The sequence below is a fragment of the Abramis brama genome, assembly GCF_963993115.1.
Source record: "Abramis brama genome assembly, chromosome: 4".
NCBI classification, from domain to species: Eukaryota; Metazoa; Chordata; class Actinopteri; order Cypriniformes; family Leuciscidae; genus Abramis; species Abramis brama.
Window position 1 is genome coordinate 58,077,513 of NC_139966.1, and position 27,593 is coordinate 58,105,105.

At 39.6% G+C, this 27,593-nt stretch overlaps 1 protein-coding gene across 1 annotated transcript; it reads right to left on the reverse strand.

The window, feature by feature from the left end:
* On the reverse strand, nt 1–27,404 carry tulp4a (TUB like protein 4a). Its single transcript, XM_084111412.1, has 14 exons — nt 27,308–27,404; nt 25,898–26,576; nt 15,682–15,810; nt 15,259–15,420; nt 14,077–14,257; nt 12,646–12,753; nt 11,551–11,711; nt 10,599–10,823; nt 9,725–9,959; nt 9,401–9,545; nt 8,490–8,661; nt 8,282–8,375; nt 4,469–7,662; nt 1–3,730 (listed from the first exon to the last, which is right to left on the reverse strand). Exons 2-14 carry the CDS (start codon nt 26,147–26,149, stop codon nt 3,614–3,616), a joined length of 5,175 nt encoding a protein of 1,724 aa, XP_083967538.1. The 5' UTR covers nt 26,150–26,576; nt 27,308–27,404; the 3' UTR covers nt 1–3,613.
* Nucleotides 27,405–27,593: the final 189 nt, after the last annotated feature.

Below are 27,593 nucleotides of genomic sequence, written 5' to 3' on the forward strand. Positions count from 1 at the left end.
TACTTCAACCTGTACACTTTATTGGGCTACACACCGACAAGAGGACACAACTCAGCTTTGAGGAACAACAGACTGTTCATTACAGTACAAGGCAAACCCTAGTGCATACAGGCTTCAGTTAGTCTCGCCTGACCCCGAACCCAGAGTCTGATTACAAAAGAAGAGTCAGAAAACAGGGGAAGTAGCAAAGCAAGGGATCCCCCAAATATACAGTATATAGAGAGCAAATAAACAGATAAAGACACTCTGAAAACATCTGAAACGAGACTTTTCACCTCAGAACCGCACGGCATCATGGGTGCGTTTCATTTATTTCAGACAGAATGGACACACACGTTTCAGCAAACGCGAATGTGATGCAATAATAACGAACTGTGACGTGCGTCTTCAATCCCAAAGCCAATCCATGCTCACCAATACAAGTCATTCTCCATGGTAACGTCATTTACCCAGCATGCCGTTCACTGTCCTTCATCTGCAAAGCATCTTTTTGACCTATTCCTACAAACACGAGCACATAATTATACAATAAAGTCCATCAATCAAATCAGTACGTGATAGAGACACACATGGGGAATGGAGAACGTAAGAGTTTAACCCTCATCTCTCCCTCACGGGTCAACCCTAAAATTATACTTAATTTTATTTTTTTCCAGAAAGCTTATTTTATTTCATTTTGATAATATTTTTTAATGCAATTTTTTGGGAGATATTTTTTAAATTACTAGATTTGATCAATAAATAAATAGTAATTTAAGCACATTCCTCACATTCTTTCAACTTAAATTCAAAATAACTCACAATTTCATGCATAACCCTTTTAATTCAGCTCTAAATGTCTTACATTGGGAGTTCTTGTGGGAAAAACATAATATAAGATGATATTTCATGACTCTAGATGGCCTTATAGCGCTATATGAGCTGTTCCGCTGGGTCCTAAAGTCAGTTCACTTCAGTGTGCATTCAGATACACATGTAGACATTATAAAATCTTTTTTTGGGGTAAAGTTTTAGCATTTTTAGGTTTTTCTATGTGAACTGAAGCATTCCATTCATTCCTATGGGGGGCAAATTGAGCCGCGAGAGATGGATGTGTTATTTATATTTCGACCACAAAAAAATGTGTGTATTCGTGGTTCAAATGCGACAAAAGTCCTGGGGTCTTGGACACCTCTGATGAACACTCAATTTTTATTATATTTAGTAAATGACGCGAGGGAAGGATGAGGGTATTTCTCTCACTGGAAGGGTTGAGCTGATCTGGAAACACACGTACAAACCCATCCGAGGTCACTTCACTACAAGCTACACCTTTAACCACAATCACCTTCAAACCGCAGGAGCAAATTACACCGAAACCCACCACCATCCCTACACACACACACACACACACACACACACAACACCAAGCTGAAGAGTCCTTTATACATAAATAATGTTCACACACTTACAAAAGGTGGATTAAACGCCACGTGTTTATCATGAACTGCCGTCTCGAGAGTCCAACGGTATGAAGAAAGCATTAGTCGTGACAATATTGCACAAGACATAAATAAATAAATAAACTCAACACAAACTAATTCTCACTTCACCATCGGGAAAGGAATCCAGGCCGAAATAAATCACCACATTAACCCCAAAAAAACAGAACAAAACCACTTTCTTTACAAGAAGACATAAGACACGTGCGAATACAGTGTGTTTATGCTGTAATGTTCCGATCACAAACACTGACTAACTCTCTCACAAACACTGATCCACTGAAAACTGAAATGTAACGACCGGCGCGTTGAACTCACTCTCTTCTGGGACTCGTCTATTCATGATCACCTGCTTGTTTTATTGATCTGTCAAATCAAGCATCAAGCGTCTCCCTATAGTCATAATCCTGCAGTACTGAATGATAGACTTCTCATTGCTGTTCCTCAAACCTACTGCTGAATGTCTAATCGTACTACAGGGTTTGTATCTAACACTGATAATCTTAGCACTGATATGTATGGAGGCTTGTTTCCGCCACAGAGTTGAAAATAAAAAAGGTAATTGCGACTTTTTAATCTCACAATTCTGATTTTTTTTTTCTCACAATTGCGAGTTTACATCTGACAATTCTGACGTATCTCAGAATTACGTGATATAAAGTCGCAATTGCAGGTTTTAAAGTCAGAATTATGAGATATAAAGTTGCAATTGTGTGTTATAAAGTCAGAATTATGAGATATAAACTCGCAATTGCGAGAAATATACTTGAAATTCTGACTTTTTCTCAGAATTGCATGTTTATATCTCGCAATTCTGACTTTATAATACGCAATTGGGAGATATAAAGTCAGAATTGCATGATATAAAGTCGCACTTGCGTGTTATAAAGTCAGAATTGTGAGATATAAACTATTCTGAGGTTAAAAAAAAAAAGAAAAAAAAAAGGTCCGTCTTTTTTCCCCCCTTAGAATTGAACTTTATATCTCACAATTGTGAGTTTATATCTCACAATTGTGAGAAAAGATGTCAGAATTGCGAGATATAAACTCGCAATTATATGTTATAAAGTCAGAATTCTGACCTTGTAACACATAATTGCGAGTTTATATCACGCAATTCTGACTTTATTTCATGCAATTCTGACTTTATACCTCGCAATTGAGAAATAAAGTCAGAATTGCGAGATGTAAACTCGCAATTGTGAGATAAAAAGTCGCAATTACCTTTTAAAATGTTTTATTCTGTAGCGGAAACAATCTTCCATAGATAAGAAAACGTGTCGCACGAAAAAAAAATAATAAAAATTTAGATATGAAGTGACGTTGTTGTAAGACGGTAGAAAAATATCTCCTGTTGCTTGTTTGTTTGCACATGTCGAGGTGGAGTAAATGTGGCTTTGAGAGCCATTACACAAAATCACTTCACAGAAGCGTCAGCAGGGGGCAGTCACTTTTTTTGGGATGTGAGCTCTGATTGGCACATCTTACCCACCTATAGCAGGAAAGATATGCATAATCAGGAAGAATGAAAAAAAAGAAAAAAAAAGTCAAATATAAAATGACATGCAGGGCAGTACAAATAAAAAAAGTGTGGATGAACTAATTAACAAAAAAAACACATTCAAGAGGAATTATTCACTAAAAAACATCTAGAGTGCTAATGAACACAGCATCAATGGTTTGACCGTTGAGCTTATTCAGGGTTTTCTGCCAAAGCAAGTCCGTCCTAACAGAGTTCAGCTACAAGACTGGATATTCAGTCTTACTATTTGTTAATAAAATGCATTTCATGACTGCAAGCCAAAAGCATCTAAATCAGATGCTAGCAATTGAACTCCAAGGGCAAAGTCCCTGGAAGTGAGTCTAGATATGAGCTCCTCAGAGTTTGACAAACATTAGTATCTTATGCAAAAAAAAAAACAACAACAAAAAAAATTAGTAAATGACAGTATGTTGTACAGCAATTGATTTCAGTGCCCAGTAGTACCGCTAACACTTGGAAAATGTGGCAATTACTTCCCAGATGTAATTTTCAAGTATTAGTACTGCATCTTAAACTGGGAAAAAACAAAAAAACTAGAGAGCAAAAGAAATAAATGGTATTGTTGGCTGAAATGTTCATGCCCAGTCGGTCACTTGAGGCGCTGGGTGACATTAGCAAGCGCTACAGCGAAAGCCTGCACAGCTGAGAAGGGATACTGAAAGTCCAGTATGTACGCGTTCCCGTCGATCCTTCCGAACTGCATCACCTGGACGGAGCAGAAGAGGATAGAGTTAGCAAACCGCTTCTGGAGCTCGTGTCATAGGCAGTTCAGGGCTCGACATCAAGCCTGGGCCTTCAGACGAGTACATCCGTCGTTCACTTGTCCGAGTAGAAACGTTGCTCATCCGGACAAAATAGGATTCTATATCTGTAATGTTAAATTCTTAAATTTGATCAGTTAGATTATAGTCAAATTGTATTCAGAGAGCTTCAATATTTCTCAGTTTATTCACTTTAGTTTAATTTTTTTTTTTGTGCTGGGCAACGATTAATCACATCCAAAATAAAAGTTTGTGTTTACATAATATATGTGTGTGTGTGTGTGTGTACTGTGTATAATTAGTTCGTATATATAAATACACACACATGCATGTATATATTTAAGAAAAATGTGTTATTTATATATAAAATATTTATATTTATACATAATATAAATTGTAAAATGTATAAAAATATATACACATGCAAATATTTCTTAAATAAATACTGTACATGCATGTGTGTGTATTTATATATACAAAATAATTATACACAGTACACACACATATATTATGTAAACACAAACTTTTATTTTGGATGCGATTAATCGTTGCCCAGCAATATATATATTTTTTTTGGAGGAGTTTTAATCAGGCTAATTGTCCGGTCGGGCAAGTCAAATTCTCTTTAACTCCGGACAATCGGACAAGCGGTAATGTCGAGCCCTGCGATAGATGTCGTGTACCTGTCTCCCCTCGAGCTCGATCTGGAAGTTCTTCGCCGACTCCTGCGTGACTCTTCCTCCGAAGTCCAGCTGGTAAACCTGCGTGGCCTCGTTCCACAGAGGCTGTTTGTTGGCCATGATGTAGACGAAGCCCTGGCTCCCGAGGCCTCGGTCCTCCTTCTCGTTAGCCTTTCGACATTTGCCCTCGTCCAGCTCGCATCCTCCCGCACGCAAGTTTCTCTTAGTTTTCCAGCTCTTTTTCCCGCTCTGGCTCTGGTTCATCAGCTCGTCTCCGCTGATGAAAAGCTCCGGTTCGCTTTCCGAACTGTCCTGGAACTCGTTCGTCGTGGCCTTGCTCAGCTTTTTGGCTTTCAGCTGCTCTTTCTGGCCTTTCGGCTTCTTCTTGTCTCGTCCGCCTAATCTCGGACTCGAGATGAGCGAGTTGAAGTCACCAAGGGCACGACCCTCTTTCTTAGACTTGTTTCCTCCTCCTTCTGTGATCGCGGGAACGTTGGCTTCATCAGTCCGACTGTTTTCCAACCGTTTTCGGTTCTTCTTCCCAAACCTATCCGCTCTTTGAGGAACCGGGCTTTCGTTGAGCGAAAGCACTTCTTGAAAGCCTTCCCCGGCTTCAGCGATAGCTTCCGGTGGACTGACCGCGTTTTGGAGATCTGGAGGTGGTGAAGAGAGAGGAGGAGGTTGAGGAGGAGGAGAAAGAACAGGTTTATCCAACATATGGGAAGTCTTTGGCGGAAGGGAAGGAGCAGGACCTTGAGGACTTGGCAAAGGTGGACAGGGATTATAAGAACCCCATGGATGAAGAGAAATGGGAGTCACCGGTAAACTAGAACAAGACGTCGTCCCAGGATACATTGGTGGGAAGCAAGCTAGGTTAGGCAAATTTGGTGGATAACCCGGCGGCAAGACCACAGCTTGATCTTGCTGGGAAAAGGGAAGAGGAGCGACCAACTCTTTGGGAGATTGTGGGCGTGGAGAAGCTAACGGGGGACCATTATAGCCAGCACTTGTTGGATAGGGCAATGCAATCTGATACGCTCCTGCTTGCTGGAAAGTTGTGACATTAGGACTTGTCGGAGACTTGGGCGAGAGGACGAACGGGAGTCGGGAAACATCCAGATGTTGTGCGGGGCTGAGAACGAGCGGAGGAGGTTTGTGGGAAGCAGGAGGGACTCCAGAAGTAGGAAGAGTCGTGGTACGCTCTTGAGGAACCCAGATCTCTTCGGTAGCGGATGGATCCCACTGATACGGAGGAGGCCGTTTGACTGTCAAACTCACAACCTCCGTGTTCAGAGCCATTTGCCTTAGAGACTGATTCAGTGACTCGTCCTCTGTAAAGGCGGAGTTGATGTACTCAGTCCTGTCTCGGTTTCCACCGCCTCCGCTTCCATCGATACTGAGCAAATTGTAGGAGGACTGGGAAGGCAAAGGCGAGGCACTGTTTGAGTGCACTATAACAGTGCTGTGAGGCGCACCCCCCCCTGAAGGTGGGAAATCTTGCCTAATGATTGTCCCACCAGCTATCCCATTACTCCCACTGCTGGAAGCCGCACTGCTAATCCCATTATTACTACTGCACTGACTGCACGTGTAAAGAGCCGTCGGTCCTCTCGGCTGGTACGAAGCTGACAAGGTGTTAGCTTTAGCCTTGGAGGGAAGAGTCCTCTGGGGATCAAGCATCTGGGAAACCTTTAGCGCAGCTTCCCGACTGTTTCGCCTCAAGGTAGCATGAATCAAACTGCTGTCCAATCTCTGGCCAGGGTTACGCCCTCCTCCAACCTGATTGGCCGAGTCAGGGTAAGGAGGCGGGTCTCCGCTTGGTATAGAGTACCGTGGCACAGTGAGACGGTTTAGCGTGGCTGAGGCGTAGGGCATTTGCACCTTCTTCCCGTCAACGGTAGAGGAAGATGACGAGACCCTGAGGGTTGCAGAGCTTCCCGGGCCCTGAAGCGTGTAAACATTCTGGTTGCAAACTAGCCTCGTGCGCGGACGGCACACCTCCTCCACATTTCCGCTGCTGTCAAACGTGGTGATGCGCTCGTAGCCCAATGGGGTTTGGTACTGAGTTGCTTGTGCACCAGTTTGATACAGAGTCAGATCCCCTTTCTTTTGACAAGCGTCCCCTGAGGATTGAGTGCTAGTGTTGCTCCCCGATGAGGTGGAGTTTGTAGAAGACGCGGCGGAAACCGTGCCGGGGTAAGGAGGAGGCGGGTTCATTTTGCTAATCTCAAGAGGGGCGGTAAAGACCACCGCATCACCCTCAGCCAGTTGTGGCGCAGAACGAGTCGTTTTGATTTTAAGCAGGAGCTCGTGCTCCACCCGCTCTGTACTGTGCTCTGCTGAAGGGGGAGCGACTTGTATTGTAGTTTGGGGAAGCTGAATGACTGGGCATGATGGTTGACCTGAGGGCAAAGCTGGGACGGGGATTTGGATCTGATGCTGCTGCTGCTGCAACTGCTGCTGCATTTGCTGGTGCTGTAGCTGAAGTTGCATCTGCATGTGTTGCTGTTGGATCTGATGCTGAAGCTGTTGCTGCATTTGCTGTTGCTGCTGCATCTGTTGGATTTGCTGTTGCATGTGTTGCTGTTGCTGCTGTTGCATGTGCTGATGCTGCAATAACTGTTGTTGCTGCAGCTGATATTGTTGAAGCTGTTGCTGTAGCTGCTGTTGTTGATAATGTTGTTGCAACTGATGTTGTTGTTGTTGTTGTTGTTGTGATTGCTGCTGTTGTTGGGATTGCACAACTAAAAGGCGACCAACATCCATTCCTCCAAATATTACCTGTCCAGGGCTGGAATACCTTGCAGGAACGGTATATTGTGCCGTGAGCACATTATCCTGCTGCTGTCCTTGGTCCGAGACTCCAGGCGGTGCCACAGTTGAAGTCGGATTGGATAACACATCCAACTGGACGTTTTGATTGGCTAGTAGGGATTGGACTAGGCCGATGCTTTGTGTTGGGGACATGGCTTGGGCAGGGCTGTGTATGGGGGCAATGGGTATGTTGACAGTGCAAGTTGGATTATCATCAGTGATTCCTGATGCTCCCGTGACCGGCAGGTCATCCTCATCCTCACTGAAGACATTAGGACTGAACATAGGTAGGTTAATGTATTCCACTGAGATCTTCCTCACCTCAGGGAGGTATATGGTCATCTGTCTGGGCTGGAGGTGAAGCAAACTAGTCTTGTAGATAACTAGTAAGACGGGAAATACATATTAAATTAGGCAAAGTGGGATGTATAAATATATTTTGTATAACCACTAGGGGTGTAACGATACCCTCATGTCATGATTCGATATTATTGCGATACTCCAAGACATGTGATAAAAGGTTAACACAAAAAATGTACTGTTGATTAAAATGCTAAATTTGGGGGTGGAAATGAATAGTCTTGGACTTGGTGCTGGAAAACCGATGCACAGGACAATAGAGACACCAGAATAACAATATTCATGATTCTGAAGCTGAAACTACAGAATTATTGTAGATGAATATGTTTCACTGACTAGATATATTTAAAATAATGTATAGGCCACTTTTACTGGTAACATCAGACATTTGGCATTATCAGGACCCACAAATATGCATTATTATACATTATATTCATCATTATATATAGTAGATTAATGTAGTACTGACACTAAAACTCTATAAACTTGATTTATTTATTTTTCTTTACACAAATGTTAATTTTGGGTGAACTATCCACGATACATTGTCGCAGTTTTGTATTGCGATATATTGTGACATGATATATTGTTACACCCCTAATAACCACATATTAGGTTTATATTACTGAAAAAATACAATACCTGCACCAAGATTTGCAGGCAAAAACGCTGCAAGCCCCACAATTTTGAACTTTGTTCCCCATATGTTAGACGTAACTTGCGCAAGATAATTGTGCTACAAAGCAAGGAGACACAAATATTAAGAGGGAGACATTCCATGCGCTAATGTAATGCATATAGAGATGTTTTTAACATCAACATTTGTGTATAACTAAAACAAATGCAGTACCTGTGTGATGTCATCTAGGGGAAACTCTCGCCGAGTCAAACTCGGAGAGCCAATGGAGGGCTTGCGAATGGGTAAACGTGGCGATCGGGATATTTCCTGCGTGGTTCGGGAGATCTTGGGGGACTTACGGGGATCTATGTTTATCCTGTTGGTAAAGGGACACACTAAGTCTCTACAGAGAAGGTAGCAAACGAAGAGAAGAGTTCAAGGTGAGTTCGTAGCAGCGTGCAGTGCAACAGTGCATTGACAATTCATGTGGATCCTCAAATCTTACGCAATTCTGAAGTTTCATGCTACTAAGATAAACTGTCTTTTAGGAAAGCGAGATGCATTTATTGTTACAAGTGATTCCAAATGATCAAATCTTGCAAATGTTTTTGAATCTCATTGAAATTATCAATGCTTTAGCCATATCAAGTGCAATACAGATATTCTACTTATATAAGTTAAAGTCGCCCTGTGGTGAAAATCCAGCTTTTAATGTTGTTTATGTGTCTATGTGGTGTTTTTAATGTACTTTAAGACAAACCATGTGTAAATTCATAAGTCGACACCATTGCTGAGTATTTTCTTCTTAAAACTGCAGTGAACCAAAGACAGTCTCAAAAACATGTTTCTGACGTCACAAACGACCTTGTAACCAATCAGATCAACGTGTGATCGTCAACCATTGGATCTCTGAGCTGAGTGAGTGAGTGGAGGCGGGGCTCATTCGCATATTCATAGGATCACGCATACTAAATGAGGCAAGGGTGTCGAGTTACATTCAAGATATTTTAAGGCATGAAGACTAAATATGTCATTTTGGTGATCAAAGATGAATTTTAAAGGATAAAATGATGGACTACAGGGGGACTTTAAGAAAAGCAATACAGTCTAACAGTCTCACAAATCTAAATAACATGCATTACCTGGGAAGTTTGGGAGACTTGCTCCCTCTGGAGATCTTTGGTGATTTCTTTCCAACCCAATCATCATTGAGCTCAATGTCACTCGAATCTGAGCAATTGCAGCTGTCAATCATGGAGGGGATGAAGTTGTTGCCATAGACTTCATCTGAGATAAAAGAAACAATATGAGGAACAAGAACCAGTACGGCATTTTGGTACAGTTTATTTTCTCCTTATTGAAATATCACATTTATGTATTTATACTCATTAGTAAGTATAAGAATTCCACATGTCTTGTAAGTAAAAAGGGGCATTTTGGTACAGTTGGTTCTTGTATAAACCAACCTGTTTTCCCATCGGTCTTTGGGTCCATGATGACAAATTCAGGGCGAAGTTTGCTAATCCTCCGGCCTTTGAGAATAGGAACAAGCCCTCCTAGATACTCCAGATATAGAGTGTAGCATGGGCCGCCGACCTCAGGGTTGTCCTCGGTGCGCTTCATGGTGCAGTGCAAACGCTCGTTACCTGTTGTTGGATAACTAACAAAGTCTCGCATGTTGTTGGGATCTGGGATGGGAGGCTAAAGGGAGGAAAGCGTGCCAGAAAAACAAAGACAGATGGAAGAATGGGAAGCAATTGTTAAGGATATTCCTTGAAATTAAGTGATAAACCAAAAATAACTTTATAACTGTGTAATAATAATTAACTACATGCACCTACTATAGGGTTAGGGTAGGATTAGGGTTTGGTTGAGGGTTAGTTGCATGTAATTATGGTATGGTACTTACTATGGTAAGTACATGTAACAAGGACACTGTAAAATAAAGTGTTACCAAATAAAGTGTAACCTAAAATATTATTGCACATAAAATGTCCTTGAAATAGAGAATATACTACACAACCTTAAAACAAGTAAAAAGATCTACCAATGGGGTCAGAAAAATAATCTGGTTCCTGTTCGAATTAACTATTTTTCTGACCTCATTGGCAGATAATTTTGCTTTTTTTAAGCATCAACTCACTTAATTTTGATTAATTCCCCTTGAAAACAGGACATAATATCTTATGGCATTTTACTCATCTAGTAAATGCATCTTGATTTAAGAATTTTTTGATATTTGCACTGGAAACAAGACAAAAATACTAAGTAAGAAAAGCATTTTTTGCGGTGCAGAAACTGAGCTGAGCCTGTAAAGTGCAGGGGATCTTAAGTTTGTACCTTAACGGTGGGAGCGAAGGCAGAAGACACGTATGTGCTTAGGCGAGAGGGCATGCTGAGCTTGGCCACGTCTTTCTCCTCGTGAACCGCACTGGCGATGGCCTTTTGGCAGAGCATCTGCAGGCTGGCGACTCGGTGTTCGACACGGAGCACGTACAACGCCGGGCCACACGCCAGAAACAGGCGCGAGTCTCGATGGCCCCAACACAGCGTACTGATCGGCCTCTGAATACACATGCCGAAACACATGAGCATCACAGCAGAATCATAACGCATCTCACAGCAACCGTGTTTTCATTACTGAATGATTCAGCATTTTGAATGAATCGGTTGAGTCAAAGATTCAATGCCTCATTCCTGAAAGAATCGGCTGAGTCAAAGATTCAATGACTCTTTCTTAAATGAATAGGTTGAGTCAAAGATTCAATGACTCACTCATAAACCACTGCATCATTCTTGAAAGAATCGGTTGAGTCAAAGATTCAATGACTCATTCTTGAATGAATCAGTTGAGTCAAAGATTCAATGACTCATTCTTGAATGAATCAGTTGAGTCAAAGATTCAATGACTCATTCTTGAATGAATCAGTTGAGTCAAAGATTCAATGACTCTTTCTTGAATGAATCGGTTGAGTCAAAGATTCAATGACTCTTTCTTGAATGAATCGGTTGAGTCAAAGATTCAATGACTCTTTCTTGAATGAATCGGTTGAGTCAAAGATTCAATGACTCATTCTTGATTTCCCTCAGCTTATTGTATTAGAAACAAATTTTTCTATTTCAAAATTTCAGGTTTAATTCAATGCGTTACTTGCCGTTTCTTGGTAATTATTTGTGAAATTTACTAAAAATTTTAGAGAGAAAATTACACTTTTTTTTTTTTTTCAGTTCTTTCAAATGCTTTATTACAGGGTCCACTATATTGTTTGTGTTTATATGAGCGAACGCTCACCTGAGCAGGTGTTTCCAGTGAATAAATGTTTTCACCATGAACATTGTAAAACTTAACAATGGCATTTCGGGTCACTTGGGAAGGGTCAGAGGTCATTATGAGTCTCTCCATCCCAGTAACAGCCAGCAAGTCGCCCTGAGAGCACCACTGCACGACCACATCTGACACACACACACACACACACACATTACTTTTGTATAGAAAAGAGTACTTTATACATCATTTTATCATCAGTAAAAACATTTAAAGTGCCCCTTTTATGCTTTTGTGGATATGATCTTTCATGCAGTGCGGTTTGTGAATGTGAAAGCTCTGCAAAGTTTCACAGATCAAATAAAGTCTCCTAAAAGAAAGCAGTGATTCTGATCTGCTGAAATTAGTCAGTGATTCCAGTCTCACATGTAGCTAATTTGCATAATCCCCACCTCTGGTCCTGATTGGCTGAGCAGCGTATCTTAGCTCCGCCCTCAAACACTGCAGTGTATCTGAGACTGGAAGAGTTTGGTTCGTGTTGTTCGTGTGGAGAAGACGCTGTTTTCTGAGATTGATACGGTAAAACCCACGCCATCGTTACTGTTCGTATCACTGAGATCAAGAGCTGAGATTCAGATATGATAATGAGCGTTTGCTTTCTGACCAATCACAGCAGAGCAGCTCTCAGAGAGGCGGAGCTTAGAGAGACTGAATCTCCGAACGAAGCGTTTCAGACACTGAGAGGAATGAGCTGATGCTGCGATAAATATTATGAGAAAATTAAAGTGTTTTTTGATCTTGGATGCATGTGAACCTAATGTAGTAACCTTTAAAACAGCAAAATAGGGGCACTTTGAATAGCAAAGTAACAATGATCATTCACATATTTATACATGGCATCAGTGTATTGATTAAGCAAATAATGATTAGTTTAGATTGTATTGATTTCCCCAGTCTAAAAACAAATCAATTTGCATTTGAATAGATTTCATTCTGTTCTCTTAGACAACACATTGTTTCAAAGCAGTAAAATACCTAAATCAATGATGCAAACTTCATCAAATATAAATTCTCTAGCTCTACAGAAGACAAAATAAATAGATGAAATGTATAAAGAAGAACCTTTGAGGCCAGTGCGTATCAGCGTAGGTGAAAGGTCATCATAGTTGCTCATCAAGCTGATGTCTCCAGACGTGAAGCAGACGGTCAACACCGGCTTCAGACTGTGCACTACAGAGGGAAACAGTGATTTTTATGGTTTTATTGTGAATTTATAGGGTTATTATTACTAGCTAGTGATGCACAGACTGTGCACTAGAAGGAAAAGGGGTTTTAGGGGTTGTTTCCATTGATTTTTATGTTTTATTTTTGAGTAAACAATGAAAAATGATCATTAAAGAAACACTGATAGGGTTTTTATTGTTAACCAGGGATGCACCGATGTATAAAACTAAAAGCTTCTTTGAATTATTAATAAAAGTAAAATCTCAGTTGTACAGCTGCATTGTTTACTGGGGAAACTACAGCCTGTAAAGACTAGAACATTATTGCACTAATGGTTTGTTTTATAAGCTTGTAATAAACGCACGTCATGAGAAGAGGCCATACGATTGTAAATCTGTCCCCTCGACTGCACTTTAACAATCCCAGCATAAGCTCAAAATCAATATGGCATTACGCATCCTGAGGTGAGCTGTAAAAATAGATTATTTTGTGACTAAAGCCGGGTCACACTTTTAACCACGATTTGACCGTCTGAGACAAATTTAGCAGATCCTAAAAGATTCCTCAGATCCGAGGCTAAAACCTGAAGTCTCTGATCGTTAGTTTGACGTGTTCACCGACAGCTGATTAATGACCAAGGCGGGACATACTGAATGGCTCCTCCCCCCTTTCAAATAGCCAATCATGTTTAGTTTAGTTTACCTCACAGACTGCGAGTCGTACTTGACGGCACCATGGAAACGAATCCGAGCGCTGATGAAACGTTGGATTCAATAGTAACGTTAGAGGTGCTAATAAACTAGCCATTTCATTCTGAAAACAGAGTAAAATTGAGCTTTTGAGCAACCGAACACACACTCCAACACATATTGCTCCATGACGTGACAACAGTAGTGATGTCCGGTTCGTGAACGAATCGTTCTTTTGAACGAATCGTTCTTTTGAACCGGTTGAACCAGTTCACCAAATCGAACTGAATCGTTCAAAACAAGAGTCAGCGCTGATCCAGTTTTCTAAAGTTACTCGCTTTAGGACGAGCCTGACAGTCACTCATTATAGCAGAGGGGGCGGAGCTTTAGATTCTAGAGAGCATTTGATTGGACAGAAGATATGATGAGAAGCGATGATGTCATAAAAATCCGTGATCCATTTTAGTGGAGTGAGAGACTAAGTTTTAAATGCTTTTATCTCCTAAATGCAAATTGTGTCATTGTTTTGGAACACACCAGCTTATTCATAACATTAAGGCTAACATATTCATACTAAAAGCTAAAAAACTTAAAGTTTGATTTCAGGGGGCCTTTGAGACGCAGGGTAATCCGGTGTTACCCTGCAGAGGAGTGTAATCGTCCGAGTCCGTGTCGCTCTCGCTGCTGTCCTCCACTAGAAAGCTGGGATAGTTCCAGGCCATGCTGGCGATGCCCTCGGCCTCGTGGAGGAGGATATGAGCCAACATGCGGCCGTGACAGTCCATGACGATCACCTGCCCGTCCGCCGTGCCAAACAACACCTGAGGGGCAGCAGGAAACAGAATTATTACATTTCGAAAGATTGATTAAAATGACCGTTTTTGATGATAAATGTGTATTAAATCAAATCTAGAAAAATAAAAACAGGCAATACCGAATTTATGAAAAAATAAAACCTTGTTACGGTAAAAAAAATTATTAAATTGTTGAAGTCAATAGAGACATTTTGATTATAAAAATTTAGTTTAACCATGAAAACGTAATTCACAGAAATTAAAACAGAAAACACAGAATTTGGGAAAAAATTAAATATGAAATTTTAATAGGGCCCTAAAATTAAATTTTCGTTAACCTTTTAATAAATTGCTGTTTAAGTGAATGAATTGCATGATTTCAATTTATTAGATGTGCATTTTGATTATTAAAACTGAATTAAACATACATATATATACACATACATATATAAAGCAGATTTCATAGAGCCCTATTTTTATGTTTACAACTAAAATAAATTTAAATATTATAATGTATAATTGTATAATGTATAATTAATTAATGTTGTTAAGTTGCATAAGTTAATGATTTTAATTAATTAGACAAGCTTTTTGATTCATTTTAAATTTAATATAACCATTGAAATGGAATCCAGAAACATTCAAACAGAATCAAACTAATTTTTGGGATTTTGGGGGGAAAATAGAGCGGATTTCATACAGCCCTATTTTTATGTTTATAACTAATATAAATATAACTATTATAATGTATATACAAATATAACATAACTATTATAACGTTTATGTTTAATGAAATTGATGTTAAATAGCATAAGTTGCAAGATTATAATTAATTAGATATGCTTTTTCATTAAATTGTTGTTAAATTGCATAAGTTGCATGATTTTAATTAATAGACGTGCTTTTTGATTCATTTTAAATATAATATAAAATGGAATCCAGAAACATTCAAACAGAATCAAACAAAAAATGTGGGATTTTTTTGGGAAAAATAAAGCAGATTCCTACTAAAGGTCAGAGGTCGTTACCTGCTGGTCGTCGGGGGTCCAAATCCCACATGTGATCTGACTCTCCAGGTTGATCTCAGAGGACCAGTGGCGCTGACCGCTCACCGAGCCGACCAGCACAAACCCATCACGGTAGGAGATCAGAGCCTGCGTGCCGTCATGTGACCACGTGAAGTCACTCACCTGCGCAGGTACAGTCAAGTCACCTTCATTTAAACAGCGATCGTTTCAGAGATGACAGGAAAATAATGCAACTAACTTTGTGTCTAGAAGAAGGTAGCGTCACAGTCCAGCTTAAGTAAGATCAGTGATGGTTCATTTTTGTCGTAATAAAGTTATTAATTTAGTTCATATACATGTATATAGCCGTGATGTCATCAGTAAATGAAACACTGGATCTGAGGGCGAAAGGTGAAGGTGATCTTCATGATGGTTTGACCTCACCTGAGCTCCTCGGTCATTGACCAGCTCCACAGACCAGCGGCCCTCGTACTGGATCCACACAAATATCCCGCCGTCGGTGTCACAGGTCGCCAGTTTCTGGAAGGGTTCGTTCCATCTCACCAACACCACCTAGAAGAGCAAGAGCAGCTCGTTCACGCCCAGAGGAAACACCTTCACTTTACCTGCACCTGCTACTGTCTTTATTCACAGAGACAAGGACAGTAGCTTGAAAGAATTCACTGACATTGTTTTATCAGTATATATTTAAGAAATATTCGCATGTATATCAGGGTTTCCGTTGTCCGGTAATTACCGGACATTGGCCAGAAAAAAAATGAAATGTCCGACAAAATTAAATCTCTCCGGTCAAATTGTCCGATTAAAATTGCCTTATAATCCCGCCCCCCAACACAATCTGAATTTGAGAATAAGCCTAAAATGTATAAAGCAAAAATACACCGACCTTTGGCTATGTTATAAAGGAACAGGCTCTACCGTTTGAAAGTTATTAAACATTATTACATGGCTTGGTTGAATTCCAATGTGGAATGCGGTCTGTTATTTCTTGATATCAGACGCTGCGAAGCACTAGCGGCGCCAGGATTTTGATTGTAGGTGGGCCTCCAGAAAACTGGATGGGCCAGTTAAAATAAGCCAAAATATAAAATAAAAACGGGTTCCCCTTCATCTCCGTTTCAGCGCTTATCTGTTGCTTTTTTAATACAATTACAATTTCATTTAATTTATGGTTTAATACAATTATAGGCCTATTATTTTTAGTTTATTAACAGCAACAACAGCTGTAAAGATGAAGTTGACGATCGCCATCTCCTTATGAACGCGCCTATAGAGAGAAATGCACATCATGGATTACATAATCAGAGAGTAGCCTATTTCTTTTCGTTTTAAATTGTTAAAAAGACATTTCAAGCTTTCTTAAGATATATTTCATGTCTGTGAGGACTACGCTGAGTTTCGTTAAGTTAGGATGAGATGCGCTCCCGTTCACGAGCAATGCAAGTGGCCGCGCGGGCGCCTGCATGATTAGGCCTATCGTCTGCTATATTTGCTGCTTATTTATTAAATACAGGCAAATGGTTGATAAAAAAATTATTAAAATTAAGATACAATTTATACAAAACGAAATTCACTTCAAAAAAGTCTTTCTACAAAACAAAACATAATTAAGTGGTCAAAATCATGTCTGACCCGCTCCATGTCTCTCGATATTGCGCATCCTATCCTACTCGTGCGGTTCACTTTTCATAATCAACATAAATTAAAAAATAACATTATAATACTTTAACAAATATTAAACTAAATGAGCTTATTTAATGGCTACAACACGTATAGTAGACCTAGACTCTCTATTTGTACAAATTGCTGCACATTCTTTTTATTCAGAATTTTGCACACATAAGTTGAAAGGCATTTGTTTGTGCATGCATAGCAAAACATATCTGCAACATTTATCAAGTTCACTGATAATTATGCGCGCATTTATTAATTATTATCTTAATGAATAATGAAACAAGGACGAAGCATATAAACTGCGTTGTTTCGTTTAGAATGGCAATCGCAAATAGATCCGAATGAAGAAACGTACAAAACCATAGTAGAAAATGGGTCTCGAGTGTTCCTGCAGAGAGGGGGTTCTCGCTGCAGAATCGGATCAAGACGAAGCAGCGAAGTCGCCTAACAAGGTTACACGGCTTATGCGCATTGCAGGTTGTGGAGAGACACTGGGAAGTTCGCTTGAGTAAAAACAATAGGCTTCAGATATTCTATGTGGGGAAGGGGGATTGGTTTGTTAAACTATAAATGTGAAACCATAGTAAAAACAATTGGCGTTGATTGACGCCAATCGGACGTTCATGTTTTTTTTCCGTTTTTTTATTTGAAAGTTAGGCTAATAAACATGTTGCATTCGGCCTGATTATGTCATTTTTTTAAGTTACATAGCCTTCCTCCAGTTTTCCTCAACTTGACTAATTAAGAGGCGATATTTGACCGGCATATCATCAAAATGTCCGGAAAACGAAACCTCTGCCGGTCACTTTGACCGGCACCATTTTTTTCTAGCGGAAACTCTGATGTATATACTGAATATATATTTATATATATAAATAAACACATTTTTCTTAAATATACAGTATACATGCATGTGTGTATGCACACACACACACACATATATATTATGTAAACAAACTTTTATTTTGGATGCGATTAATCACAATTAATTGCTGCCCAGCACTAATTTAAATAGACTAATATATTTGAACAACTTTACTTGTTAGCATGCAAAGGCCTCCAATAAGACAAAAGGAATTTATAGATTTGAATTATTTAAATGTATTATCCAAAACTAGGCATTTATTTTAAATATTTAAATCCCAGCAAAAAATAAAATAAAAAAAAAAGATAAAAAAAATGATATTATATAAATATTATCATAATAAATATATATTTGTATAGAAACTGTAAAATGAAATTCCAGGACTTATAGCACTTTTTTTTGGTTTTCAAGGACAACAATCAGAGATCCCACGTATCAAACAATATCTTTAGTTTAATTACAGATATAAGATATCCAAAATACAACATTATACATTAAATACAAAGTTTATAATGGCTAGTATTGTTCAATAAATAATATTTTATAATATAATGTTGGCGTACTTTGTATATTTTTCGAAAAAATAAATTTTCATATACGGTATATTGTATTTAAAGTCAAGCACTTTTCGCAAATATGTCTGTTTTCAAGGGTTTTCCAGAACTTAAACTTCAAAAAGTCAAATTCAAGTACTTTAAGCACCTTGTATGAACCCTGACACACACACAAACGTGTGAGCAATCCCATAATGCCAGAGACGCAGGTAAAAACACATGGGTCTATATCGAGCCCAGAGATCAGTCGTTCTGCTCGGACCGACAGTGACGCCGTGATTTGCCGGATCAAGCGCCATAACGAGATCAGACTAAAGATCTGTCCAGATGCTGATTACAGGAGGTGCCGAAGAGAGTCGCTAATCTCCTGCTTCATTAACTCACTACCGCATGTTGAGACGCGTGGCGAACACGTGCCATTCTTGACTTTTAAATCCCCCATATTATGCCATTTATTTATTTTATTTTCCTTTAACGCCATTCCAGCTTCTATGGCTATGCTCATGGCGAGAACCAGGTATATTTATTTCAAAATAAAACTAAATAAGGTGCTTAAGTTAATTTTGTCTGGATTGACTTGGTTAAAAACCTTTTCAAAAGTATCAACAACAGAATAAAACAATTTCCTCAAAGGGGTAGAAGTATTACAGTCCAGCAAAAATGTGTTTAATGGACTGTGGATTCTTACAAGATAACACTTTGGTGAATTTTCTCCTGATAATAAAAAATTGTGTGTAAATTATGCTATTTTAAAAGTTTTTAAAAGTGCATCCAATGGCAAAAAACACTTTAATTTTCTCATAATATTCTTTGCACATCACCTCATTTCTCAGAGTTTGAAAAACGGTTAATTCGAAGATTCAGTCTCTCTAAACTCCGCCTCTCTGAGAGCTGCTCTGCTCTGATTGGTCAGACGGTCCAGTGTGTTGTGATTGGTCGACCACTTACAGCGTGTCGAAACGAATAACTGAATTTCAGCTCTGGATCTTCTAATGGCGTCGGTTTAACATATTAATTCCATGAACATCACGAATCAAACTCTTCCAGTCTCAGACACAACTAGTGTTTGAGGGCGGGGCTAAGAGACGCTGTTCAGCCAATCAAGACCAGAAGCGGGCATTATGCAAATTTGTTACATTGTTACATAGGCATGTATCAGGAAGTGAAACTATCTTGATATCGAGGACGCATCGAATGCAGACTTAAGAGAATCAAACCATCAGAAATGTTTTAAAAGGTTGTGTGACATTTGTTTGTGACTTTACGTGAATGAAGTGAGCAATGCCGGTCCTATTAATGATGTCAGTCCCATATTATAATAATCTATAATAAGTGTTGTTGTGAATGTGAAGTTAAAGTTTTGCTTCCAGATTTCCAGAAGAACTCAAATTTGTATTGGCCATCACATGGTGACCCGATACAGAAACTGAACCCATATTTAATCACATGCATGAAGACTTACAGTCCAGTACCAGACTCTCTCTTTAACCTCAGACGCGACCCATGATCTGGTTACATAAGGCGGACTTAACTTGTAACGGGACAAAAGCTGCGCAGAAAACATGAGAATCATCATCTGTGCGCCTTAAAGCATCATTCACCCAAAAATATGAATCCTCCCAGACAAATGTCATTCCAAACATGCATCTGTTATTTCTCTTTCTTTAGTTCTTTATGATCCTTTGATTTGTTTTTTTGTCACCGTCTGCTTGAAAAAGAGCAGCGTAAACTAAATCATCACATATTAAAAACACATATTTCCCACATCGCGTGCTCTAAAAGCCCTGCCAACTAGATCAGCTAATATTTCCTTTCTCCCAAACTGCTATTTTTAGCTCATTTGGCCTCACTTTACAGATAAAGTATGAGTGTGTGTGTGTGTGTGTGAATGCGTTTCATATGAGAGGCAGATGTCGAGACGCTTTAAAGATGCAGCAAGGCTAAGAATCCCATCAGAGAGCAGATTACAGCTGGTTTATTTTTACCCACATCTATTTTTTGCTCTCTTTATACGTGACGGACACTCGCATCGAGACAGAAAGAGCTCGTTTTTTTTAAATGCACAAATCACATTGTTTCTGATTAGATCAAACACTGACTGTTCATTTAGAAAGTGTTTTTGCATACAAAGATCTCAAGAAAAAGTAAAAGTTAAACTTTTTTATCTTGAGAAATAAAAACACGACACTCACGGTTACACTTTATTTTAAGGTGTCATTGTTACAGTGTAATTATTATATATTTATGTACTGAGTGATATTAATTAACAACATGTACTTACAATAGGGTTAGGGTTTGGTTGAGGCTTAGTTGCATGTAATTATGCATAATTTACTGTTATTACTACGGTAAGTACATGTAACATGTAACAAGGACACTGTAAAATAAAGTGTTACCAAATTTGAATATTTATGTCCTACTTTATTACTAATTATTGCAGTTTTCATTCTTGCATTGTCTATTTAGTTTTAAATTTGCTATTTATTGACGAATCTGCTTAGACGTACGCCCTAGTTTCTAATGTTTTTATCGGTTAATGTTTTTATCTTGTGTTTTGACCGGGACCTTAGTACTTAATTTCGTTCCTTCATGAAAAAATGTGTATGGAATGATAATAAAAGACCCTAGAGTAAATTACATCGGTAACACTTTACAATAAGGTTCATTAGTTAACATTAATGTATTAACTAACATGATCTAACCATGAGCAATACATTTGTTACTGTATTTGTTAATAAAAATACAGCTGTTCATTGATTTATTCATGTTAGTGCATTAACTAAAGTATTAATAAATGTTGAAATTAACATTCAATAAATGTGTATAAGTGCAGCTCATTATTAGTTCATGTTAACTAATGAACCTTATTGTAAAGTGTTACCATTTAAATCTATAACACCGGTTTCGGTATAAAGTTATTTTTGGTTTATCACTTAATTTGAAGGAATATCCTTAACAATTGCTTCCCATTCTTCCATCTGTCTTTGTTTTTCTGGCACGCTTTCCTCCCTTTAGCCATGAACATGTAATAAGGACACTAAAATAAACCTGTGCTACTTTATATTCTTCAGATTTGTATCAATTAACAAAAATGTTAACAGTTTTAGTTAATAATAATAATAATAATAGCATGAATGCTTCATTTACACACAGTACAGAGATCAAACTGAACGCAGAATTACATATTGCAGTCGACGTTCAGAAGAGAGATGGTTAGTGCTAATGATCTCATCGCTCATAACCTGGCAGATCTCATTAACCAGCTGTCAGGAGGGGTAATTAAACCGCTGGCCATGATTGATTTCACACCCCAGTTACCCATGATTCAACGGCTCAACGAACACGAGATCGTATCCTACTCATTAACACTGTCGGTGAGCCGTTTTATGATTCACTCGATGATGCTAAAATGCGTTTCTTAGAGATAAAGACCGTTCGCAAAGACCCGCCCCCTTTAGTTACTGTTGCTATGTCACGCCTCTCTCACCACACACACGCGCAGTGAAACACACATCGAGGAACAGAGAGGACTCTGACAACACACTGACAGACAGGACAGAACATGTTACTTTTAATATAAAACAAAGTCTCAACTTTCACATTTGGTCATTTTTTAAAGAAATTGAAACAATAAATACAGTTTCGTGGCTCTTTAATGTGTCTGACAGATCGCTCAGTTAAAGCGGCTCGTGAACCGATCATCTCTTCCTTCTGGGTAATTTATAGCATCAAATAAACATGAATGAACATCAGAAGGTATGTTGTTTTAGCCGCGGAAAGACGTCAGGACACCGTTTATCAAGTTAAAGCTACACTGTGTAATTTGTTTAGTTGATTCTTAGCAAAAAACACTTAGTTCTTTCAAAAATATGTGTGCTCATTAATGTATATTTACTTCTTTCAAGTAATAAAGTATTCTCGTAAGTTTATAATCTGCCATTGAAAGTACATACGGGTGAGGGGTTCGAATGCCGGTCGCCATGTTGCTCCTCCATCTTGAAACTACATTAGCCAAAGAGGGACATCTGTAAATTCAAGCTTCGCCTTTCGCGCTTTACACTCAGTGACACCGAGACGAATGCGAGGGGAGATTACTCGCGACTGCCGGCAGATTTGAAAGATTGCTGATGGAGGATCACGCCTATTCTCGAGTCAAGGAAGCGAAAGAGAGAATTAAAACGTCAACGCGACAGGCAAATCAGCAAGACCAAAGTCAATACTGGAGTAACTTTTCCCAGATGGAAAGAGCTCATGAGGAGCAAAGATTTTAAAACGGACGCCGAAGTTGCCTGCTTTCTTCTCGACAGGTAATCCAGCCCATAGATATCATATATAAAGGCTAGATGTCTCGTGCGCGCTGCTGACCAATGGAGGTCGACGTCCGCACGTGGCGGCCATCTTGCCACAGTGTGCTCGCTCACTCGTTTAATGGTGCATGTACTTTTAAATAACCATAACTTGCTCAATTTTCTACCGATTTTCAAACGGTTTGGTTTGTTATAAACGTCAGAGATGTAGTTATGACACTGCATACATACACTGCATACTAGGGGTGTGACGAGATCTCGTGTTACGAGATCTCGCGAGATTAAAACGCGACGAGATTTCTCGTCAAGGTGAAACTTTGTCTCGTGAGTTGTTGTGATGTCAGCGTGATGGAGCGTGAGGGTGAAATTAGTATTGAAGATGCCCTTGCCACTTTTAAATCATTTGTGTGCCGGGCCAATCAACACACTCCGCGCACACACACACACTCACTGTCCCTCGCTCACTCACTCGCGCACACACACACACACGCACACTCACTGTTGCTCGCACACTCACTCACTCGCGCACACTCACTCTCGCTCACACTCAACCCGTCGTGGAGGACCATTAAAATTAAACATGCTAGTCTTTCTGTCGTGATGTCCTGAAGCATCGCAGACGCGTTGTCGCCCACTATGACACTATACGAAATGAAACGATCGAATCTTGCGTCCCGACGCCCGTTGTCCTTTACGAATCTCCACGAAACGGATCGTGCCAAAATCGCGCGAAAATAGTGTAATCTGAACCAGGCAGGTAATAAACATTTGACCTATCGCGCAAAGAACCTATTAAAGCACTAAGACATGGGAACAGTATAGCTAACATTCACATATCACAAGTCATATCGACATCACAATATTAAACAATGTTATCGCACATCGCAGCTCATATCGTGCAGCCCTAGTTACTGCCCAAAGGTCTCAACTGCTGCCAGAAATCGTCGACATGCTTAAATTCTTGAAAAAGAACATGACCATAATCTTAGTCTGTTCTGTGTAGTTAATTTATCTCTTTTTCATGCTTGAAGAAAAAAATTGTTTCTGTTTGAACTTGTAGTTTTGAGAGAGCAGTACTTTGATTATGGATACACACTTACTGTTTGCATTTAAAGTGTTATTTCAGTTATTTATATTTATTTTATTTATACTGTTTTATTTTTTTTATGTTCAATTTGTGGAAAGGAGTTCGATTTCTCATGTGAAATCGTACAGGGGAGAAGCCAGACGGTAGAGTTTATAGCAAAACATTTTGCAGTGTTTGCATGTCCTTTACTGCATAGAATTCATTAAAATAGAAGTAAAATAACATTCATTACAAGTTGATTTCAAAATGCACCTAAATTGTTTTGCATTTTGTGATTTTCAGTTGAATAAAAGACTATTTTCCATTCATATATTTCATCATTGAGGATTTCTTAAAAATTGTGTAAAAATCTCGTCTTGTCTCGTTCTCGTGAACCCAATCTCGTGTCTCGTCTCGTCTCGTCTCGTGGAGTAAGCGTCTCGTCACACCCCTACTGCATACATATGAATAATTATAACATACATGTTTAAGCATTCGGAATTATAGCCACGTTAATAACGTTTGTAAGAAACCAAACCGTTTGTAAATCCGTCAATATTTCAGCGAGATATGAGGATTTGTGTGCGTGCTGATCACTCACCTTAATTCACAGCTTCACTGTGGTAAGATGGCCGAACGGTGATGCCGGAAGTGACTGCGCCATAAGACATCTAGCGTTTATATATGATATCTATGATTCAGCCTATGTGTGTAAATTCGAAGTTTTATAGTTGCTTGTCTAACCATAGCATGGTTGTGCATAACGCCGGAACGACCTCTAGTATAACTTGCGTTACTTTTCCTCGCGTCAATGAATGGTGAAAAAGTATTGTTTACCTTGTAACATAAATCTGTGCTGCGACGGATCACAGGTGATGAATAGTTTTAAAGGCGCAATTTATGCGAAGTCGACCTGGAAGCCATGTTAATCTTGGAATAATACGGCCACCGTAGGAGTTAAAACGCCCTCGAAATTGAAAGGAACAGAAACTAATATTCACTGGGTAGTCATATACAATTTCACCGCTAGATGGGGGAAAATATCACACAGCGTAGCTTTAAAATCCTCCAACGTTAATCGTGGATAAAAATGGTGGATTCGGCAGATGGCGGATTATGATTGGTCAGATCGCCTGTCAATCAAACGCCCTGCGAAGGGTCAATTGCCTTGAAACGAGCGGCATTATTCAGTGTAAAGATGTCATTTCCACGGAAACAGGAAGACAGGGCGGGGCATATCGAATAGCTCCTCCCCCTTTTTTAAATAGCCAATAGCGTTTGGTTTATATCACAGCTCAGACAGATAGTTGAGATCGTTAAAGACGCAGTTTCCTCCTAATCTCTAATGTTTCTCCTTCTAATCTCCTCCATATCGCTTTAAAATGCAGCATTCTGTGCAGAATTCAAATGGTTCTTATACGTTTTCTGGTACGCGTCAACTCGATCATGTGATCCGTCGTGTCTCTGGACCGAAGCTGCAGCGGATCGCGTGACACTAGCGTGAAACCAGTGGAAAGCATATTTACATCTGAATCGAAGAAAATACTATTTGTAGAAAACAGTAAATGTGTGAACGAGTGACCGATTTCAGCGTCTGTTTATAATGTAGGGGGCGGAGCTTCAGATTCTAGAGACCATTTGATTGGACAGAAAATATGATGAGAAGCCGAAGTGCAGAGTGATGTCATCAAATCATTGATCCGGAAGTGAGAGACTAAGTTTTGAATGCTTATATCTTCTAAATGTGAATTTTGTGATTGTTTTGAAGTGCACTGGCTTATAGATAACAGTAATGCTAATTTAATCATACATTTTTGATTTCATGGGGACTTTAAACATAATATGCATATAATACTTTGTGTATTTTGCAAGGTTCTCGCACCTTTTGATCAATGACTTTTTCAATCCTGGAAACTAATGTATTTAAATTGCTTCGCTTGTTAGCATGGCCTTTTCTTTATTCAATTTTAATGCAAATTAGTATTTGAATCGACCAATATGAGCGAGTTAAAATAGCCATTACATTTACTTTCTCAGGCACTTGAAATCACATTTATTTTAATGAAAAACGCATTTTTCCACAGGAAACCTGAACCTGGAGGCGGTTTGCAGGAGATTGCATTGGCATCACACAACCTTAGGCTTGTTATGTAATGTTTTGCTAACGCCCTACCTCACTATTGTGTCCCCTCAGGTTGAAGTTGATGCGCTGTGGGGTGGTCCGGTCTCTCCTGCAGTGGCTCGAGGTGAACGTTACGCCCACGACGCCCCTGCCGTTCCCTGTGGCGAGCCAGCCTTCCTCATAATAGCGTCTCCGGCACACGGGCTTCTCCTTCTCGCTTCGGGGAACGCGACCCTTCCAGGACAGGCACAAGATGTTGGAGTCGCTGCACAGGACGGGACCGTTTTCCACGGCTGCAAACATGTCTGCACGATCGGGTTCACGCAAATCCACAGAGTCACCCGGCTCACCGGCGGGTCCTTGGGGTCCAGGTGAGAGCGGCTGCCTGTTCACAACCACGTACGCATCCGCAAAACTGCATAAAACTACTAACAAGGCACATATATCATGCTGATAGGCTTAACACAACAAGTGTCCGGATATCCAAGGAGGAATTCACCTGTGTCCGATTCCCGACGGCAAAGAGGATGAAAATATCCAAGTCTCAAAGAAAACTTTCCCCTCCTTCAGGCTCGGAGCTTAACCTCATGATGTCCCGGTCGCAGTGACGTCACCGACGGATGGAAACGCTCCGGTCCTCGTGCTCGTGGCAGCAGCGCGCGCACGGGATTCTCCTGCGCGTGTCGTCATCGCATCAGAGGAGCCGCCGGCCAATCAGCGTCGGGGATTCCTTTTAGAGGACAACGGCAGAGACACATAAACACAATTAGCGATTCAGAATTAAGCACAATTAATCATGATCATCAACATAAAATGATCTCGAATGATGTTGAGGTTATCAGTTTAAACTCAAAACCCGATGTTAGTTTGCTAGGTGGCAGAAATACTTTCTTAGCAAGAATAAATGGCGGTTTAATTAGCCGATTCACCTCAGCATTTCTTAAAATTCCCTGAAATTACGGTATAGCAACACAAAACGAAGAATTAAAGACATATTTTTTTATTCAGTGCTCTAGTTCACAAGTAAACGCCACGAACATCCTAAATGCCGCGTCTTTTAACCGCTTTATGAGAGATCCAATAAAATAACACCAATATTGTGAGAATCAAGTGTGTATTAAACGATCTTGATGAACTCGAGAACATAAAACCAACATGATTACAATACGTGCTTGTTAGATTTAACAGCTGACACTTCTGAGAAATCCGTCTAGACACAATCTTTACATGTATTTGATTGATTCGTCTGGTAAAACGCGTTTGTAAATCATCCCGTTGTTAAATAAAAGCCTTTTTGCTGCATTTCTGCGCCTCTGGCTTTTGTTAGCTCCGCTGCTACACTCACTTCGCGCGCTCCCTCATTGTTTTTCCACTATTAAACACAATATCAGGATGTGCTAGAAGAACGGAACCGGTCTAGGGATGATCCCGAAACCCAAAGGAACCCGTGGCGATCTTTACCTGTGAGCGTGGATGTGAGAAGAGTGTGTTTTTAGCGCTGCTGTCTCTGATTCTGATGATGCCTGGGCCGCTGCGCTGGGTCACGTGACCAACATATGATCACATATTATATTTTCCACTCAGTGATTTCTGTCCAGAACGTGTACAGGGGATGTTTATTTATTTGTTTTGGTTTTTTTAAACTAGGTAAAAAAAAAAAAAAAAAACATTATTCACAGTGAATATTTTTTTCAGTTTATCGTGTCTCATAATTTCTAGATTTAAAAACTCAGATTTATATTTCAAT